The 18188-nt window shown below is 42.6% G+C and overlaps 1 protein-coding gene and 1 non-coding gene across 5 annotated transcripts in view; one reads left to right on the top strand and one right to left on the bottom strand.

The window, feature by feature from the left end:
• SNX3 (sorting nexin 3) overlaps positions 1-18188 on the bottom strand; it is a 32630-nt gene that overhangs the window by 4691 nt on the left and 9751 nt on the right. For 3 of the 4 annotated variants that reach the window (XM_060190664.1, XM_060190666.1, XM_060190663.1), the window contains exon 2: positions 108-203. The exons of the other annotated variant lie outside the window; for it this stretch is intronic. In XM_060190664.1, the coding sequence (XP_060046647.1) occupies positions 108-203 (96 nt within the window). The remainder of the gene's footprint in view (positions 1-107; positions 204-18188) is intronic. 4 annotated transcript variants of the gene reach the window in all.
• On the top strand, positions 13022-13125 carry LOC132538457 (U6 spliceosomal RNA). The gene has a single exon (XR_009549822.1). It is a non-coding gene; the product is annotated as a U6 spliceosomal RNA (small nuclear RNA).

The raw sequence follows: 18188 nt of genomic DNA, 5'->3' as shown, positions 1-18188 counted from the left end.
AAAAATTTTGCTAGCTTTTACCCACTCTGTTAAAATGATTTCCCTGAGGTACCTTAAACATGAAAATATGCAGTGTTTGACTTTCAAGTTGCTGGAGTCTTCCTTACCTTGCTCTCTCTTTCTAATTCACTTCTCAGCCATTCAAAGTCACTGTATCTTCTTCTAACAGTGGATTCCTTCAGCTTGAAAATAGGTAGATTTGTCTGAAACAAATAAAAACAAGTTAAGCTCAAGTTGAAGCATGCTATGACTGTTTTTGTTTTTTGTTTGTTTTGTTTTTGAAATCTATGTTTAGGACGTTAGCCTTTAAAAAAAAATGTTTATTTATTTACATGAAAGAGAGAGAGCCTGAGACCTGAACATCGCTCAGCTCTGGTTTATGTTATGGTGGTGCCGGGGACTGAACCATGAAAACACAGACATTATGTTGTTTCCCCAGCCCATGTTATAAGACGCCAAAGGGGGGTGGTTTGGATGGGTGGTGGTAGCTACCAAATGAATAATACAGCAAGTCAGCTACCTTAAGGTAAGCTAAGAAAAAGAGGCAGAGGGGAAAGCCCTGCGCTTACAAGCACAAGGTGCCAGGTTCAAGCTCAGGCGCGGCAAACACCAGCAAGCTGCCTTGGTCTACCCTCGCCCCACCTCCCTGGTGTCTCTCTCTCATGAAATAAATCTGTTTGCTTTTTTTTTTAAAGATAAGAAAATCATAACGTTACTATGATGACACTGTATTCTAACAGAAAATTTGGCTTACTGCTAAAGAGGATGGTGTTTACATTAGCTACACTTTAAGAATGAATACACACATACTTAGATGTCATTCCAGCTAAAACTAGTCACAAACATAGGTCATTTCTTCTATTTCAGTGAGCTATAAAAATGTCAACTAAAAATAGAGGGGAGGTAGCTTTGACTGCTATCTAGTTTTGATAATACCTCGATATATAATCCTCGCAAGGGAAGAAAACTGTACTTTGCACTAGACTAGTTCAGACATTGCAGAATAAAAGAAATGCATTATTCTTTTTTTAAATAAAATTCTTTAAAAAAATATTTTATTAATTTTCAATTTAAAAAAATATTTATTTATTTTCCCTTTTGTTGCCCTTGTTGTTTAACATTGCTGTGATTATTATTGTTGTTATTGATGTTATTGTTGAATAGGACAGAGAGAAATGGAGTGAGGAGGGGAAGACAGAGGGGGAGAGAAAGACAGACACCTGCAGACCTGCTTCACCGCCTGTAAAGCAACTCCCCTGCAGGTGGGGAGCCGGGGGCTAGAACCGGATCCTTAAGCCGGTCCTTGTGCTTTGCGCCACCTGCGCTTAACCTGCTGCGCCACCGCCGGACTCCCGCATTATTCCTTTTTAAAAGAATATTTTTATTTACTTTTTGAGAGAAAGAGACAGAGACCACCAAGACCAGAGCACTATTCAGCCCTGGCTTATGGTGGTGCTGGGGTTTGAACCTGAGATCTCCAGAGCCTCAAGCGTGGGGGTCTTTTCGCATAACCGTCATGCTATCTCCCAGCCCTAAGGCGGTATTCTTAATACGCCTGAAAGTAGCAGAGAAGGATTAATTTGCACTGTGATCTCAGCAGGACTCAAAGACAAGCAGTTTTACAAGTTGAAGGCAAGTTTAAAACCAAAAACGTAAAGCCCAGGACTGGGAGATTCCACAGGAACAGAAGAAAATCTACAGGGACAGGGAAGACGCCGAGAAGCTACTAGAGCACCTGGCGGACAAAGGCTCCAGGCCTGACCCCCAGCAGCACCAACAGCCAGGGAGCTAAGTGGTGCTCCCTCCAGTCGAGTGTGTGTGTCTTCTGAGGGACACCTGCAGACTTGCGTCATCAGTGAAGTGTCTCCCGCACACGGGGAGCTCAAACTGTGCTCCACGACCTGACCCTGACCGCCACTTGTCGACTTCTTTTATTGACTGAATAATGATCGACTTCTAAAAGTAACAAAAACATTGTTACAGCAGAAGGGAAGCTTCACAAGAGGTAGCGGCAGTGCTGCAGGTGTCTGTCCTCTCTCCACCCACTCCCTCTTCTCTTAATTCACTCCGTCTAACCCTCTATCAGAAGAAAAATCTAAATAGCAGAAAAAAAAATAAAACAAACCCAATATAAAATGTTTTATGATGAACTATGAGTTGTTTATACAAACAGAATTTTATCAGGATGAGATTTTTAAATGCATGCAGTATCACAAGGTTTCTAAGAGACGGAGATCATCTGTCACAATTAAAGTGCTACCTGCCTGCACTACAAATCCACTGCTCCTGGAAGCTATTTTTCCCATTTTGTTGCCCTTGTGGTTATTATTGTTACTGCTGTTGTTCTTGTTTGGTAGGACAGAGAAACTGAGAAACGCGAGGAAGACAGAGAGGGAGAAAGATAGACACCCACAGACCTGCTTCACTGTAGGTGGAGAGCTGGGGGAGGGAGGAGGGCTAGACTCCAAATCCTCATCCTTTCAGGAAGGAAAAAAAAAGCATTGTTTTTCCTTTTGGGTGGGGGAAGATAGTGTAAAAGTTATGCAAGGAGACTTTGAAGTCTGAACTCCAAAGTCACAGGTTCAATCTCATACACCAACATAAACCAGCTGAGCAAAAAAGAGAGCCAGACTGATTTATTTCTTCTTATTTACTAGTAAGAGTCGGCAAATGCAATACCAAGGTTTCCACTTGGGATCTGTGCCTGAGTGTCCAATGCTATGCCCACTCCTCCACCACCCCGGCCACTCACTGCCACAGACACACTCTCTTCAGTAGCTGCACTTGCAAAACTACGAGCTAAAAAAAAACACAACAGTTAAATGCCATCGGAAGGAAAGACTAGTTTCCTACTTTTAAAAAAAATGTTTTTATTTATTTATTCCCTTTTGTTGCCCTTGTTTTATTGCTGTAGTTATTGATGTCGTTGTTGGGAAGGACAGAGAGAAATGGAGAGAGGAGGGGAAGATAGAGAGGGGGAGAGAAAGACAGACACCTGCAGACCTGTTCACCGCCTGTGAAGCGACTCCCCTGCAGGTGGGGAGCTGGGGGCTCGAACCAGGATCCTTATGCTGGTCCTAGCGCTTTGCGCCACCTGTGCTTAACTCTCTGCACTACCGCCCAACTCCCTAGCTTCCTGCTTTGTACACAGGGACATCACCATGATGATAAAAAAAAAAAAATCACCAAGGAAATCCTAATTGTTTGCTAAACCGAATGCCACAGGTAATTGTCATTTAGCACAAGAAAAGCTTTTTATTCAGGACTTTAAGCCCATTTTGTAGTGATCTCCATTTCCCCCCAAAGGTATTAACTTCTCTATGTTGTACACCTTATAGCTTGAGATCTTCCACACATGCTACTGGGCACAACACTGTATAGGTTTCAGTCATGAAACCGAATCTCACAAGAGGTTTAAAAGCACTTGAATTTTCTTTCCCAGGTAACCACAACATTTGTTCATTGTATTAATGACTAAGAGCAAAACTGCACCTAACAAGACTCTTATTATACTAAAAGTCAAGCTTATATTTAGAGATCCTGGCTTGCTATACAGAGGAGTATACTCATTCCCCACAGGGAATAAAAATTAGGTCCCCTGGAGAGCAGGATGCTAATTCCCAGAAAGAAAGCACTGGATTATTTCTCTCTAATTTCACCCATTGGCTTTTTAACCAAGTTCACCCTTCCGCATTAAAATATTAAGTCTTTGTAAGTGTCTAAAGATAGAAAGGCCTTTACAGAATTGAGTGTTTTCTGCAGGTGAGATTTTACATTTTGAACTCCCTCCTCTCAAATTACTTTACAAAAGGGATTAGCTGCTCTCTTTATTCAATATGTTAAGATCAAGCTTGTGAAAAGAGTTCCCTAAGAATTTTCATACTTCTGGGTACGGAAGTCTATAAAGTTAATCTCTGAAACAACATATCAAGCTTACAGGTACAATGTCGAGGGCACAGTGCCAATTCAGCTCATTTTACCTTCCATTTTTCCCTTTTGAACTTTTGACACAATCAGATTATATCACACTCACGTTAGCAGAAGGACAGTGAGAGGGAGAACAAGCCCATTCCTTTCTTTGACTAGCTAATAGTCTGAAAGATTATATAGGTGAGTGTGAGTGGAGATCGTGGTTAAAGAATGTGCTTCTAGTTTTCTTAGATGGTTATGATTCCTTCATATGAGGACCACTGTAGTAAGCGGTGAGTTTGCCTGTTAACGTCTTCCTACTGATCACTGACTTTCAATTTAATATGAACAGACAGAAACGAAAAATGCCGAGGCTGTGAAGTCACTAGATCGCCCACATTGCTCATAGACTAGTCGACTCATTTTCCAGGCAGGGGGTGCCCATCACCACCCCGGCCAAGTCACACAGAGAGACACCAGCACTTCCCTCGGTGTGGCGGGTGACAGACCTGAACTGGGCTGTGCCCGTGACAACGCAGGAGCAGACACACTATCAAGAGAGCCAACTTGCTGGCCCTGATCACTAACCAACACTTCTGACTGATGCTCATAAAGTGTGGCATTTTGGCTGGCCAGAGGAAAACATAGAGATAATTATTTTTTTCCCTACAATTTTAAGAGAATTCAGCTATTCTTACAGTTTGAGAGAACCTTTAATACGGTATACTCGTGGATAAGGCAAAGGGTAATAGCAAATGGGACAAAGTCCTGACTCTATGAAGTGTATAACAGAGAGGTTGAAAGTGTTTAAGATTAAATTCCCATTGTTAAAAATAAAGCTGAAAGAACAAACTGACAAATAGTTGCAACATAAACCAGAAATAAGATAATTTTATTAAAATGAAACCAACAAATCCTCAGTCACTAAGGAAAAACTGGGAGTGCCCTAATAAATACTATCAAAAATGCAAAGCAGGAAATGACAAGAGGCAGCACAGACATGCAAAGAATAAGAGATTACCGCACACACACACACCACTGAGCTACTAAATCAGAAAATCTGGAGGAAGTGGACCACTCTCAGAAGCAAACAGCCTCCCAAGTCTGAATCAGGAGGAAATTTAAAAAAAGCTAAACAGACAAATCACAAGCAAGAAAATTAAAGCAGTGGCCAAAGGTCTCCCTGAGGGGTGGGGGAGCTAGCATAATGGTTATACAAAGAGACTTCCGTTCCTGGGCTCAAAAGTCCCAAGTTCAATGTCCCCACACCACCAAAAATCAGAACAGCGCAGTGTTGGTGGGAACTCTCTCTCTCTGTGTCTCTCTCTGAAAACAAAAGCCCGGGAGCAGGTAGTTCTACTGGTGCGTTCTTAAAAGCCTTCAAATGTCTTATTACCGAGTCACCTCAAATTCTCCCGGAACGCTAAAGAAAAGAAAATTTGTCCTAAGACTTTCTAATGAGAACATTAATACTAAAAGCACATAGGGACATTGCAAAATAAAGAATGGATTCAAGATCTGGATGTCTTGAATGGATTAAAGACTGAAACTCTACACTGAAAGAAAGTGTAGGCGAAACACTCGGTGATATTATACTGACTTCAGGGATGCCTTCAATGACTTGGCTTCAAAAGCAAGGAAAACAGAAGGATCGACAGTTATAAATAAAATTAAAAAGTACCCGGACAGCTCAAGAAGATATTGGTTAAACTGTGTTACATTAAATGGGAAAAACATTCACACAATATACATCTGACAAAGGGCTAACATCCAAGGCACATGAAGAATTCCCAGGGCAGCTGGCCACTGCCTCTCCTGTGCCTTGCACAGGGCCCACATCTAAGCCTGGGCCACACTGCACTTAAGTTTCACTCTATCTTTTTGTCTAAAACAGTCTGCCTGAGCAGTGAAGCCCCGGCAATAACAAAAAAGCACTGTCCCATCCAAAAGTGGGGAAGAGAACAGAACACAATGCTTCTCCAAAGACAGAGACCGCCAACAGGAACGTAGAATTTCTTATCATCCCTTACTATCTATCAAGGAAATGTAAATCGAAGTAATTATGACAAGTGTCCACATCAAAAAGGTCAGAAACAGAAGTGCTGGTGAGGGCACGGAGTGAAAAGAGCCCTGGACATTGCTGGCTGTCAGCTGGCTCAGTCCCTATGGAAAACAGTATGGGAGTTACTTAGAAAATTCAGAAAGTACTGCTTAGCATATGATCCAGAACTCCTTGGCACCTATCTGCAGAGCATACCCACAGTCACTACAGCACTATTTACAACAGTCAGCACACAGAACCACCCAAATGTCCAATAACAGAAGCGTTTTGTATCACCTACCAAATGAAATTATCACTTGATTACGAGAAGAGATGAAATCTCGCCATTTGTAAAGCATGGATGGAAGTGGAGGGGATCGCACTAAGTGAAGCGAGTCAGGAGGAGGACCAGAACCAGCTGGCCCACTGACATGTGGGATCCAGAGAAACAAAGTCAAAGTCTACCGCTACACTGAGGGTGAGCGCGGAGTGGTGAGGTCTGAAACTGTACCACTGGAACATATGCCCTGCAGTGCTGTCTCAATAAGAACTGTAAAAGCTGGGGAGACGACAGCCACAATAAGACCCCACTTGCATTTATCAGACAGGCAGGTGTCAAGTCTTAATACCCAGTGATGCTGAGGGGAAAACTAAGGTCTAGTACGTGACCTCAGGTCATCGTAGCGTTCAGTCTCTAATGCTTCTCTCCTTCCATCTTTAAGAGGAACCCAGGACTGGGGCCTAAGAGAGCTTTAAGGGGAGAGTGTGTGTCTTGATGTCCACTTAGCCTGGACTCAAAACCCCAGCATGACAAGAATCCACCAGAGAACTAAGATCTTTCTGTCTTGCTCAAAGAACAGGAAAGCTACAGTCCAGGAGGCAGCACAGAGGGTAAAGCAGTGGACTCTAAGCATGAGGTCCCGTGTTCTATTCCTGGCACTGCATAGTCCTTCCCTCCTCATAAATATTGATTTTTTTTTTTTAAAGGAATGAAAAGTTGGGGTGGGGGGAGTTTCACAAGCAGTGAAGCAATGCTGCAGGAACTTCTCTATCTTCTCCCATCCCTTCCCACTCCTTCCCTCCTTGTATCTCCTTTTTCTCTTAATAAATATTTTTGAAAAGAAAAAAAAAAGAACAAAAAAGTTGGCCTGAGAATGATGAAATTGCGACTATGAGGCGTGGGTAATATGGGAAGGGGAAAAGAAAAGGGAAAGGGGAAGAGAGGAAGAGAAGAGGCAGAGCCTGGGAGGTGGTACAGTTGACTGCTGAAGGACGGATGGAGACAGAAGTCTACGTTAAGAGAGAAGCAGCCCAGCACGACGTGGGAACAAACTGGGCATTACCCTGCAGACAGCACAGCAGAAGGACTACAGAGACTTTGGCTTGTCGTCTCTAAATAAAAATGAGAGAGAAAAAGGAAAAAGAACTGGACCCAAAGGCTGTACAATAGTTCTGTGGACAAGCCAGCCACATCTTGAGGAAGGAAGGAAGGAAGGAAGGAAGGAAGGAAGGAAGGAAGGAAGGAAGGAAGGAAGGAAGAAGTCAGACCTATATTAACATAATTTAAAGCTGTGTGAGGGCTATGCCCCAAAGTGGTATTTGAACAAGGAACCCTAACTGCCTGCCCCTCAAAGAGTTGGCTACGTGGAATCCATAAATTCTATATGGACAATTTTATTCTACATTTAAAATAAGCTTCTACCATCGTTCTATACTAATTTATTACCACTACTACTTAGTGATATTTCTTGGGAAACGATAAAACAGAATGGCTACATCATCAAAGGAGACAGAAGCTAATACAATAGGTAATGTTCTAAATCTGGCACAAAAAGCAGCTTTAAATTACTCCGAGGAAGAAGAAAACCAAAGCTAGTAAATCTACCAATCTTATGTTCTCCTTCTAACTTTCCACCTTCCTCCCTCCCTCTCCTGTCCCAGAGTCCTTTGCTTTGGTGTAATACAACACCCCTAGTCCAAATTTTGCTTTGTGATTTCCCTCTCTGCCTTTATTCCTTACATTTCAACTGCAAGTGACATCATTCAGTAAGTTTTTATCTTTTTTGACTTATTTTACTTAAAGGATGTCTTCAAGCTCCATTTCTAGGCTTAAACTTTAGTAGTCACTTAGCTACTTGAGTTAGGTAAGATAATTTGTTTTTCCACTAATCTAAAATCTGGGGATAACATGTGAAAGTTAATTGAAATGGATGGTTTAGAAGTTAAACTGACCTATAGAATTTCTTTTCTACTACCTGGGAAATCAAATGACTGTAATTTTGAAATATGTTAGTTTTGTAATCCTGGAAGGTCATGTTCTTTTAATCCTGCCCCATACAGTCATTGTAGTGATTAAGAGGTAGTATACGGATGTGGTGTTGAACTATACACTGGAATCTTACAATCTTGTAACCCAAAACACACACGCATGCACACACACAGTAGTATACTTACAAATAGCTGGAATTGGGCAGGAGAGATAGCATAATGGTTATGCAAAGAGATCTCATGCTTGAGACTCCAAAGTCCCAGGTTCAATCCTCTGCACCACTGAAAGCCAGAGCTGAACAGGCCTCTGATGTTTGAAATACATAAACAGGGGGGCGGCATACCTAGTTGAGTGTACCTGTTATCTCCCTCTCTATCGCCTCCTTACTCTCTCAATTTCTGGTTGTCTCTGTCCAATAAATAAAGATAATAAATAAATAAATGGAGGGAAGCGCCTAGAATTGTATGGAGCACATCTGGATAAATGCAGTCATGGCTAAATTGTTTCTTTTTCTGACATTACCCCATTTACTTTGTTTTCTTTTTATTCATTTATTGGGTAGAGACAGAGAGAACTCAAGAGGGGGTAGACAGAGAGACACCTGAAACCCTGCTTCACCATTTATGAAGCCCCCCACCCCACAGATGGGGACCAGAGGCTTGAACCTGGGCCCTTACGCTCTGTATGTGAGCACTTAACCAGATGCACCACAGCCTGGCCCCTTACTTTTGCTTCCTAAGTTAGTTGGAAGTTCTAATATTATAATTCTCATACCTTCAAGCACTTATTACTGTTTCAGTTGCTTTGCAAATCTCTTGAGATTTACAATCCATTTAAGTAAATTACAGAAATCAGTAACTTCACCATTTAATATATCAATGTTTATTTCTTAAGACAATCATTCTCTTACATAGTCAACTACCATTTAATACTGGTCCACACAATTTATATTCAAATTTGACCAACTGTCATAACAGTATCCTTTACAACATTTTGAAAAAATATTTCTTTATTCCCTTTTGTTGTCCTTGTTTCTTTTTATTGTTGTAGTTACTATTGTCGTCATTGTTGGATAGGACAGAGAGAAATGGAGAGAGGAGGGGAAGACAGAGGAGGGAGAGAAAGACAGACACCTGCAGACCTGCTTCACCGCTTGTCAAGCGACTCCCCCGCAGGTGGGGAGCCGGGGGATTATACCGGGATTTTTGGTCCTTGCGCTTTGCGCCACCTGCACTTAACCCGCTGCGCTACTGCCCGACTTCCAACATTTTTTTTTAACCAAGAGCATTACCCAGCTCCAATTTATGGTGGTGCCAGGGGACTTTTGGTGCCTCAGGCATTAGTCTCCCAGATGCTTTATAGCATCTTAAAAAAAGCAGAAAATGCTGAAGTATCTAAAACTCAGGCCAGAGAGTTCATGGAATAGGCTGTGAGCCTTGCCATGTGTACAGCCCAGGTTTAAGCCTGGCACTACGTGTGTGCATCATGACACTGGGGTGATGATCTCGATCTCCTGATCTCTCTCTCTCTCTCACTGTCTCTGTCTGTCTCTGAAAAGGCAGGCTGGGGGTAATGAGAAGCCCAGCTACACAGGCACACGCTGCCTTGTTATCCAGAGCGCGACTCCTTTTATTTCCTCCCCCCCTTGAGCCTGTCACAGTCTGCATTTGAGTTTGTCTTCTCACGGCACGAGTGCTGAATCAACTTGTGTATCGTCGACTACTGGAGTGTGTGGTTAAGATGAAGGCAGGTGTCTCAGATGGGAAGTCACATTTTTTTTCTTCTTCACATGAAGTGATTGTTTTCCTATTCTTGGACTTTTCCTCTGCATTAAGATGTAGTGTGATCTGGTACCAATAAATTACAAACTTACAGAACTTTCAGAGCAAAGGATGAATTCTATTTCTTGGTGCATTCATATTTAAAGGTCAGAGAAGAGCGTATTGCAGAGAAGTCTTACTCCCCAACAAAGATTGTGTGGACACAGGGATGTGTAAATTCATCAAGTACAATTTGTTTATCTAGTAAAAAAAAAAAAAAAGTTTAATTCAAATGAAGTCATGAACATTTGTACTTGTCCTAGGAAAAAATTCAGGCAATTCTCTCAAATTTTTGTGCATCTTGTCTCTCATTTACAAGAGGAAAATATATTTCACTTAGTGAATGAAAAGATGATAGATAAACTAATTATGTAAGATAAACTGGAATATTTAGAAAACTGAAGGAAAAAAACTAAACTAAAAATCTTTCTAGATAAGTCTCTTCAGAGAACTATTAAATATTTTGTTCTTATACCAGAAAAAAAACAAAAAACAAAAACCTCTATATCATGATTTATTTATTTACCAGAACAATGCTCAGCTCTGGCTTATAGTGGTGCAGGTGACTGAACCTGGGACTTTGGAGCCTCAGGCATGAGTCTCTTTGCATAACCATAACGCTATCTACTTCTGCTCCAGAAAGCAAACTCTGAAGAAGGAAACTGTTCAAAGAGATGTCCTCATGTCTGATATTCTTAAAACTGCTGCTTATCAATCCCTCTCCTAGGGAGTTAGTTACCCAAGTGGGAAACACACACAAACATCTAAGACCTGTGCACACCAATGTGCACAGCTGCAGTCTGTAATACCCCGAACTTGACAGCAACTCAGATGCCCAATGACAGGCAAATGGCTAAGGAAACGGTGGTACATATACACACAATGGAGTACTATGCAGCTGTTAAAAAACCATGAAGTCATTATGTTGAGTGAGACAAGCCAGAGAGAGTAAAACCAATACCCACTGATCTCACTTACTGATGGAACTTAAGCAAAGGACTCTGGGGAAGAAGGGACAGGAACAGAATGAAGGGACACTGGGGTCCTTGTGTGTCTCTCAGACACTGATCTAGGGGAGATGAAAGGCTGGGCCTATGTGTTAAAGACCATACTATAAACTGTTAACCCCCCAATAAAATAAAGTAACTGTTGCTTATATTAAAAAGAAAGCATCCATTTCATCCATTTCCCACAGAGTAGTACTACTTATGCCGTGTTTCTAAAACTATGGTATTGGGGGAGTCGGGCTGTAGCACAGCGGGTCAAGCGCAGGTGGTGCAAAGTGCAAGGACCCGGCTTAAGGATCCAGGTTCGAACCCTTGACTCCCCCACCTGCAGGGGAGTCACTTCACAGGTGGTGAAGCAGGTCTGCAGGTGTCTGTCTTTCTCTCCCCCTCTCTGTCTTCCCCTCCTCTCTCCATTTCTCTCTGTCATATCCAACAACGACGGCATCAATAACAATAATAAACAGCATCAACAACAATAATAAACAACAAAGGCAACAAAAGGGAATAAATAAATATTTTTTAAAAACCACCTATGGTATTGAGCTCTTACAGCAAGTCCCTCCATGTCCAAACAGAGGAAACTGCCACAGTGCTGGCCTCGAAAAATACCGCTTCTTACACAGGCCAACCTCTCCAAGTCAGCGGCGCACAGATACACTATATGTAACTCGACTATCACCGAGAGCCAAGCAGAAAGCCAATCCTCAAAATGTGGTCACCCCAATACAGCTTAACAATAGACATTTGAGAAGTGTTTACTGGGTGTTTCTAGTATTTCTTCAGATAGTGTCATGTGCCCATCTGAAAGAGAGAGACTGGCAACAACATCAAAAGTATACTCAACAGACCACACTCTATTCAACCAATCCTAAGAGACGTAAATGGATGCCCGCCACAGTTCTTATTCAACGGCTGTATTGCTCCCAATTTCTCCCTATCTACATCTCCAAGATAAAGGATAAGCTGAGAAGTGCTTAAGCTATTACCTCGCCCCTCAGCACTTTTGATACTTAAGTTTTACCCAATCGGGAACTGCATGAATAATTGGAGATATGGTTTATAACCTAGATGAACCCTGAATATGGCTGGGGAGAAGTCATTTACAAGAAGAATAAGCTTTTAGTCTGGAGAACCTTTGAAATGAAGATTGTCACTAAGCCAAGCTATTCAGTTTGCTTTCTTTTCTATTTAGGCAAAGGGGATGGGCTTCCAGTGACACGATGTCCTTTCACTGTGAAAGAAGTTGGCAGAGTAGCACCCTTGCATAGTGCGCTGCCTTGCCATGTGTATGACCCGGATCTGACCATGTGGAAGAAAGCTCTGGTGCTGTGGGTGTCTGTCTCTCTCCTTGGAGTCTGTCTCTGCTATCTGAAGAAGTCATCCTGGAGTGCTGAAGCCCCAGTGATGAGGGGAGGGAAGTATGGTGGGATGTGCATGGCTCACAAGCGCAGGATACACCCATGAGTGCTGTGGCATGCGGCCACCTCAAACAACTGAAAATTTTAATAAATAAAGTATCCTTATGGTATAATTCCCAAAGCAGGTATTATCAATATTACAACTCATACACCAATCCTGTCTAATTTTCCTACTTCACCCATATTCCTCATTTGTGAAGTGGCAACAGGATTCCATTGTGAACTCAGGAAAGTGTTTCAACAAGCAAACTTTAACAGAATTGTTGAGCAAAGAAAACCTCATTCAGGGCCAGCAGGTGGCTCACTAGGTAGGGTGCACACATTACTCAAGCCACTCCATGGGAGAGCCCACAGGAAGGAAGCTTCCCAAGGGGCAAATGGTGTTGCGCTCTCTCTCTCTCTCTTTCTCTCTCTCTCTCTCTCTCTCTCTCTCTCTCGCGCGCGCGCGCTTTATCTAAAGGAACGAAAAGCTATGGCCACTGGGAGCAGTGGGGCTGTTCAGGCATGGAGCCCCAGTGATAACCCTGTCTGCAAAAGAAATGAAAACCAAATGCTCTGTGCTCGCTCCAGCAGCACATATACTAAAACTGGAACAATACTGAGAGATTGCATGGCCCCGTGCACGGATGACACGCAAATTCATCAAGTGTTCCATATTTAAAAAAAAAAAAATGCTCTGAATTTTTTAAGGAAAAAACCCAGAAAAATCCATTCATTAGCTTGTGAACAGTCACATAATCCTCTAAGCTAGTGAGAGCCCGAGGCTATCTGGACGCTTTCTGAAAAGGGAAAGGCTACTTTCCGCACCTCCCATCTTTTCTACTCTTAGAAATCACCTTTAGATGGTTCAAAGGTGCAGCAAGCTCACTCTCCCAAACTACTAGATGTGAAGCAGCAGGGAGGCAGAAGAATCTGTACGAGCGCTCCCCAGATAATTCCAGTTTAATCAGGATGGACAGTGGCAATACTGACCTACCTCACTGAGGACAGTAACTGGAAACTAGCACTATGGGAACAATGATCTAGAGAGAGTACAAAGTCCTTATAAGTATCATTGTGATGTGGACACCACTGAAAGAATGTGAGAAGCTCTACTCGGTGAGCTGGGAAGCGACACAACGGACTAAAAATGGTGAATTCATCTTGGAAGGAGCTTGAAGGAATCGTGTTAAGTGAGATAAGCCAGAAACAGACAGAAGAATATGGGATGAGCCCACCCAAGACAGAAGTTGAAAAATAAGAACAGAAGGGAAAACACAAAGCAGAACCTGGACTGGAGTTGGTGTATTGCACCAAAGTAAAAAGACTCTGGGATGTGAGGGGGGGTTCAGGTCCTGGAACAAACAGGATGGCAGAGGACCCAGTGGGGGTCAGACTGTTATGTGGAAAATTGAGAAATGTTACACATGCACAAACTACTGTATTTTACTGTTAATTGTGAACCACTAATCTCCCAATAAAGAAAAAAGGAAAGAAATAAAAACACAAAGAAATAAAATCTTTTTAAAGAAGTTCTATTCAGTACATAGACTGAGTTGAACCCTTAAGCATGAGGACCTCAGTTCAGTCACTAGCCACGCACATGCCAGAGTAGAGCTCTGATTCTTTCTCCTAAAAAAAATATATATATATATGTGTGTGTGTGTGTGTGTGTGTGTGTGTATTTTTAAAGTAAAATAAGGGCAGAGTGCTGCTATACCCAAGAGAAAGCAAACATCACCACTCACGAGGACCTGGGCCCGAGCCCCACCCTTCAGGCAGAGGCTTCATGAGCAGTGCAGCAGTGGCTGCAGGTGTCTTTCCCTATTTATCTCTGTCTATCAAAAAGACCAAAATAAAAAGAAGAAAATGGCCATGAGGAATGGTGGAGGTGAAGTTGCAGTGCAGGCACTGATCCCTAGTGATAACTCTAGTGACAATAAATAAATAAATACCACAAACACACTCACACTCCTTCCTTCCTTGCCAGCAGGGTTATCACTGGGGTTCAGTGCCAGCTGTACAAATCCACTGCTCCCAGTGGCTCTTTTCCCCTTTTCTTTCCTTCTTTTCTATTTTATTTGGTAGGACAGAGAGAAATCGAGAGGAGAGGGGGATACAGACAGGGAGAGAGACACCTGCAGACTGCTTCACTGCTTGTGAAGCTCAAACCCAGGTCCTTGTGATTGGCAAGGCATGCACTTGACCCAGTGGTCTATCTTTTAGGCCCTAACACTGTTATATTGAGAAACAGCAATAGGTTCAGAAGAATTAAATTAAATGGCCAAGACACTCACAGTTAACAGGTGAAGCAAAACTGAGAAATGAATCCATGGTCATAATTTGGGTATTCTTACACTGTGTTGCACACTACCCTTCAAAGATCAGAAAACTTAGTATAAGTTTCCAAAGGGATGGAAGGACTCATTATTATAAGTGTTTGACAATAGTTTTACTCCTCTGCCAAACCTTTCCTCCACTTACCCAGACATAACTCCCATCACACAAACAACGATGATAGAAGGAACTGGCGGCAGACTTGAATAAAATGGGGGACGGGGTGAAAGGTTTGGGTGAGTGTAGGAATTAATAACAGCCACCATGAAATAAAAGAATAAAGTTTTCCTGCAGAATATGACACAGACCATAAAGTTTCTAGGAGTGCTGGAATCAACAAGTTGCCAAGATGGTTCTAAAACCACGATACTGATAAGAAACTAACAGCTGTTGCAGACAGATAACGGTTATGTAAAAGGCGTTCATGCCTGAGGTTCTGAGGCCTCGGGTTCAATCCCTGGCACCATAGTGAGAGTTGAGCAGTGCTCTGGTACTTCTCTCTATGTCATTTGCATGCTTGCTCTCTCTCTCTCTCTCTCCCCCCACCTCATTAAAATAAAAACAAAACACTAAAGAAGTAAGAAATAGTACTTTTGGTAAATCAGGTGAAACTAGGATAAACACTAATCAGTAAACGCAAATCACCAAAAGCTGCCACGTGTTGAGAAGATTCAAACAAGCCCTACACAAGGTGATGCTTATACAACCAGGAATTCCTATTAGGGAGTTATAGAAAGGAAGTGCTTCAGGGCACCACATGAAGCTTTATACAGGCCACTTTTGCTTTCTGGCTTCTTCAAGAAGACCGATCCTGACTCCTCCCCAATTTACTGTACTTTTGAAAAAAAATATATTACTGATACACTAGGGACCAAAACAATTTACGGGCGTTCCTTAAAATAAAAAGTAACTATCGGGCTGGCAAAAGAGTTCAACTAGTTAGTGTGCGGCTCTGCCACGTGTGTGGCCCAGCCCTCACTGCAAGGAAGGAAACCTCTGCCCTGTGGGCTTTCACCGCTCTCTGCCTTGATGCCTGCCTCTATCAAAAAACAAACCAACAAACAACACTTAAAAAAAAAAAATACTATCCATAGTTTGCCTACATGAGAGCTTCAGGGGGTCCAGGTGGTGACACACCTGGTTGAGTGCACGTCACAACACAACACACAAGGACCCAAGTTCGAGTCTCCGGTCCCCACCTGCAGGGGAAAAGCTTCATGAGTGGTGAAGCAGTGCTGTAGGTGTCTGTCTCTCTCCCTATCTTCCCCTCTCCTCTTGACTTCTGACTGTCTCTATCCAATAAATAAAATAGAAAAAAGAAAAAGAAAAAAAAAAAGGAGAAGAACTTCAATCAAAAGACTCCAATGAGGGCCTGGTGGTGGTGCACCTGGTTGGGCACACATGTTACAGTGCACAAGGACCCAGGTTCGAACCCCCAGTGTCTACCTGCAGGGGCAATGCTTTGCAAGTGGTGAAGCAATGTTGCAGGTGTCTCTGTCTCTCCTCTATCACCACCTTCCCTCTCGATTTCTGGCTGTCTCTATCCAGTAAATAAAATAAAGTTAATAAAAGACTTCAATGTCTTAGCGGGCTTTTCCTGGGCTCTTTACAATGAGCCCTTGAGGAAACAGGGCAGGAAGGAACCTGGGAAGCACATCCACCATCACCCAACACCGTCAAGAAAGCCAGGTCGGTTCCAGAGTGGGAGATGACTCTGGAGCGCCCCGGCTCACTATCTGCTCAAGGCCCGGAGGTCTCAGCAAACCAGAGAGCAGACACAGCAGTCCCCCTCCCCCAAGGTTTCACTCACGGTGCTTTCGGGGCCCGCATCTACGACGTCTAATTGGATGATGCCACAGAGACAGCGCATTCGGGGGAGTCATATTCTATCACTAACACTGTTAGCCTCTTATTGCACCTAAGGTGCGAACTCATTTTTTTCATAGGCATGTGGGATCAAAAAACACAAAACGAAACAGTATACATAGGGTCTGGCACTTAATATCTTTGTTCGGACACTTATTGGGGCTGTTAGAACGTATCCCTCGCCCCCTCAAGACAAGAGGGGACCGTAGAAAAAGAAGCCTGAGCCCAAAAGGGCCTTCTGTATCACCGGGCTGACGAAGAGAACACACTCTGAATGTGCCCGTTACTTTCACTCTGATCTAACCACACTGGGCCGATTTCCCTACGCAGCAGAATGACCCGATCAAGAAAACAGGTCTCCTTCGGACCTCACAGTGGCTCAAATTCAATCCCTGAAACACAGGCCCAAGTGGTTTTCTGGTTATCTCTTTCATTAAATAAATTACTCTTTAAAAAAACTGGGCTGGAGAAGTAGCATAAAAATTATGCAAAGACTTTCTGCGGAAGCACCAGAAGTTCCAGGTTCAATCCCCAGCACCACTATAAACCAGAGCTGAGCAGGCCCAGGAGTGACTCAACAATAGAGTACAATATAAGCTTTGTATGTTCAACACTCTAGGCTTGGTCCCAGAACCATACTGAAAATAAAAGAGTGGGGCTAGGGAGACAACACAGTGGTTATGCAGAAGACTTTCATGCCTGGGGCTCTGAGGTCCCAGGTTCAATCTCCAGCACCACCATAAGCCACAACTGAGCAGTGCTCTGGTCTGCCTATTTATCTCTCTATCTCTCTCTGTCACTGAAATAAAATAATTTCTAATAAAGAAGAATAAAAATAAGTGGTCCACCCTTGAAAAATTCATGTTAAGTGAAATAAGTCAGAAACAGAAGGATGAATATGGGATGATCTCACTCTCAGGCAGAAGTTGAAAAACAAGATCAGAAACGAAAACACAAGTAGAACCTGAAATGGAATTGGCATATCGCACCAAAGTAAAAGACTCTGGGGTGGGTGGGTGGAGAGAATACAGGTCCATGAAGGATGATAGATGACATAGTGGGGTTTGTGTTGTTAAATGGGAAACTGGGGAATGTTATGTATGTACAAACTATTGTATTTACTGTTGAATGTAAAACATTAATTCCCCAATAAAGAAATAAATTTTTTTTAAAAAGTGGTCCAGGAGGTAGCACAGTGGATAAAGTATGAGGTCCTGAGTTCAAACCACAACAACACATGGGCCAGAGTGATGTCTGGTCCTCTCTCTCATGTTTCTCATTAATTAATAAATAAAATTTAAAGAAACAAAACAAACAGAGCATCACAAAAGGAAGAGTGATGCTTTGATCTTCTTTCCTTCCTTTCTTTTTTCCTAAAGTGTCTTGTGGACAAGGAAATGGCACAGCGGCTAAAGTACTCAACCCGGCACCATGAAGCCCCAAGTTCCATCCCCAGCACCACATGTCAAAAATGATGAGGTTTATTTATGTATTTATGGAAACACTACTCAGCTGTGGTTTATGGCTGCGCTGGCGATTGAA

Source organism: Erinaceus europaeus, chromosome 4 (genome assembly GCF_950295315.1).
Source record: "Erinaceus europaeus chromosome 4, mEriEur2.1, whole genome shotgun sequence".
In the NCBI taxonomy this organism is placed as follows: Eukaryota; Metazoa; Chordata; class Mammalia; order Eulipotyphla; family Erinaceidae; genus Erinaceus; species Erinaceus europaeus.
Note: the sequence above shows the minus strand (reverse complement) of the source record. Positions and strands in the feature narration are given on the sequence as shown.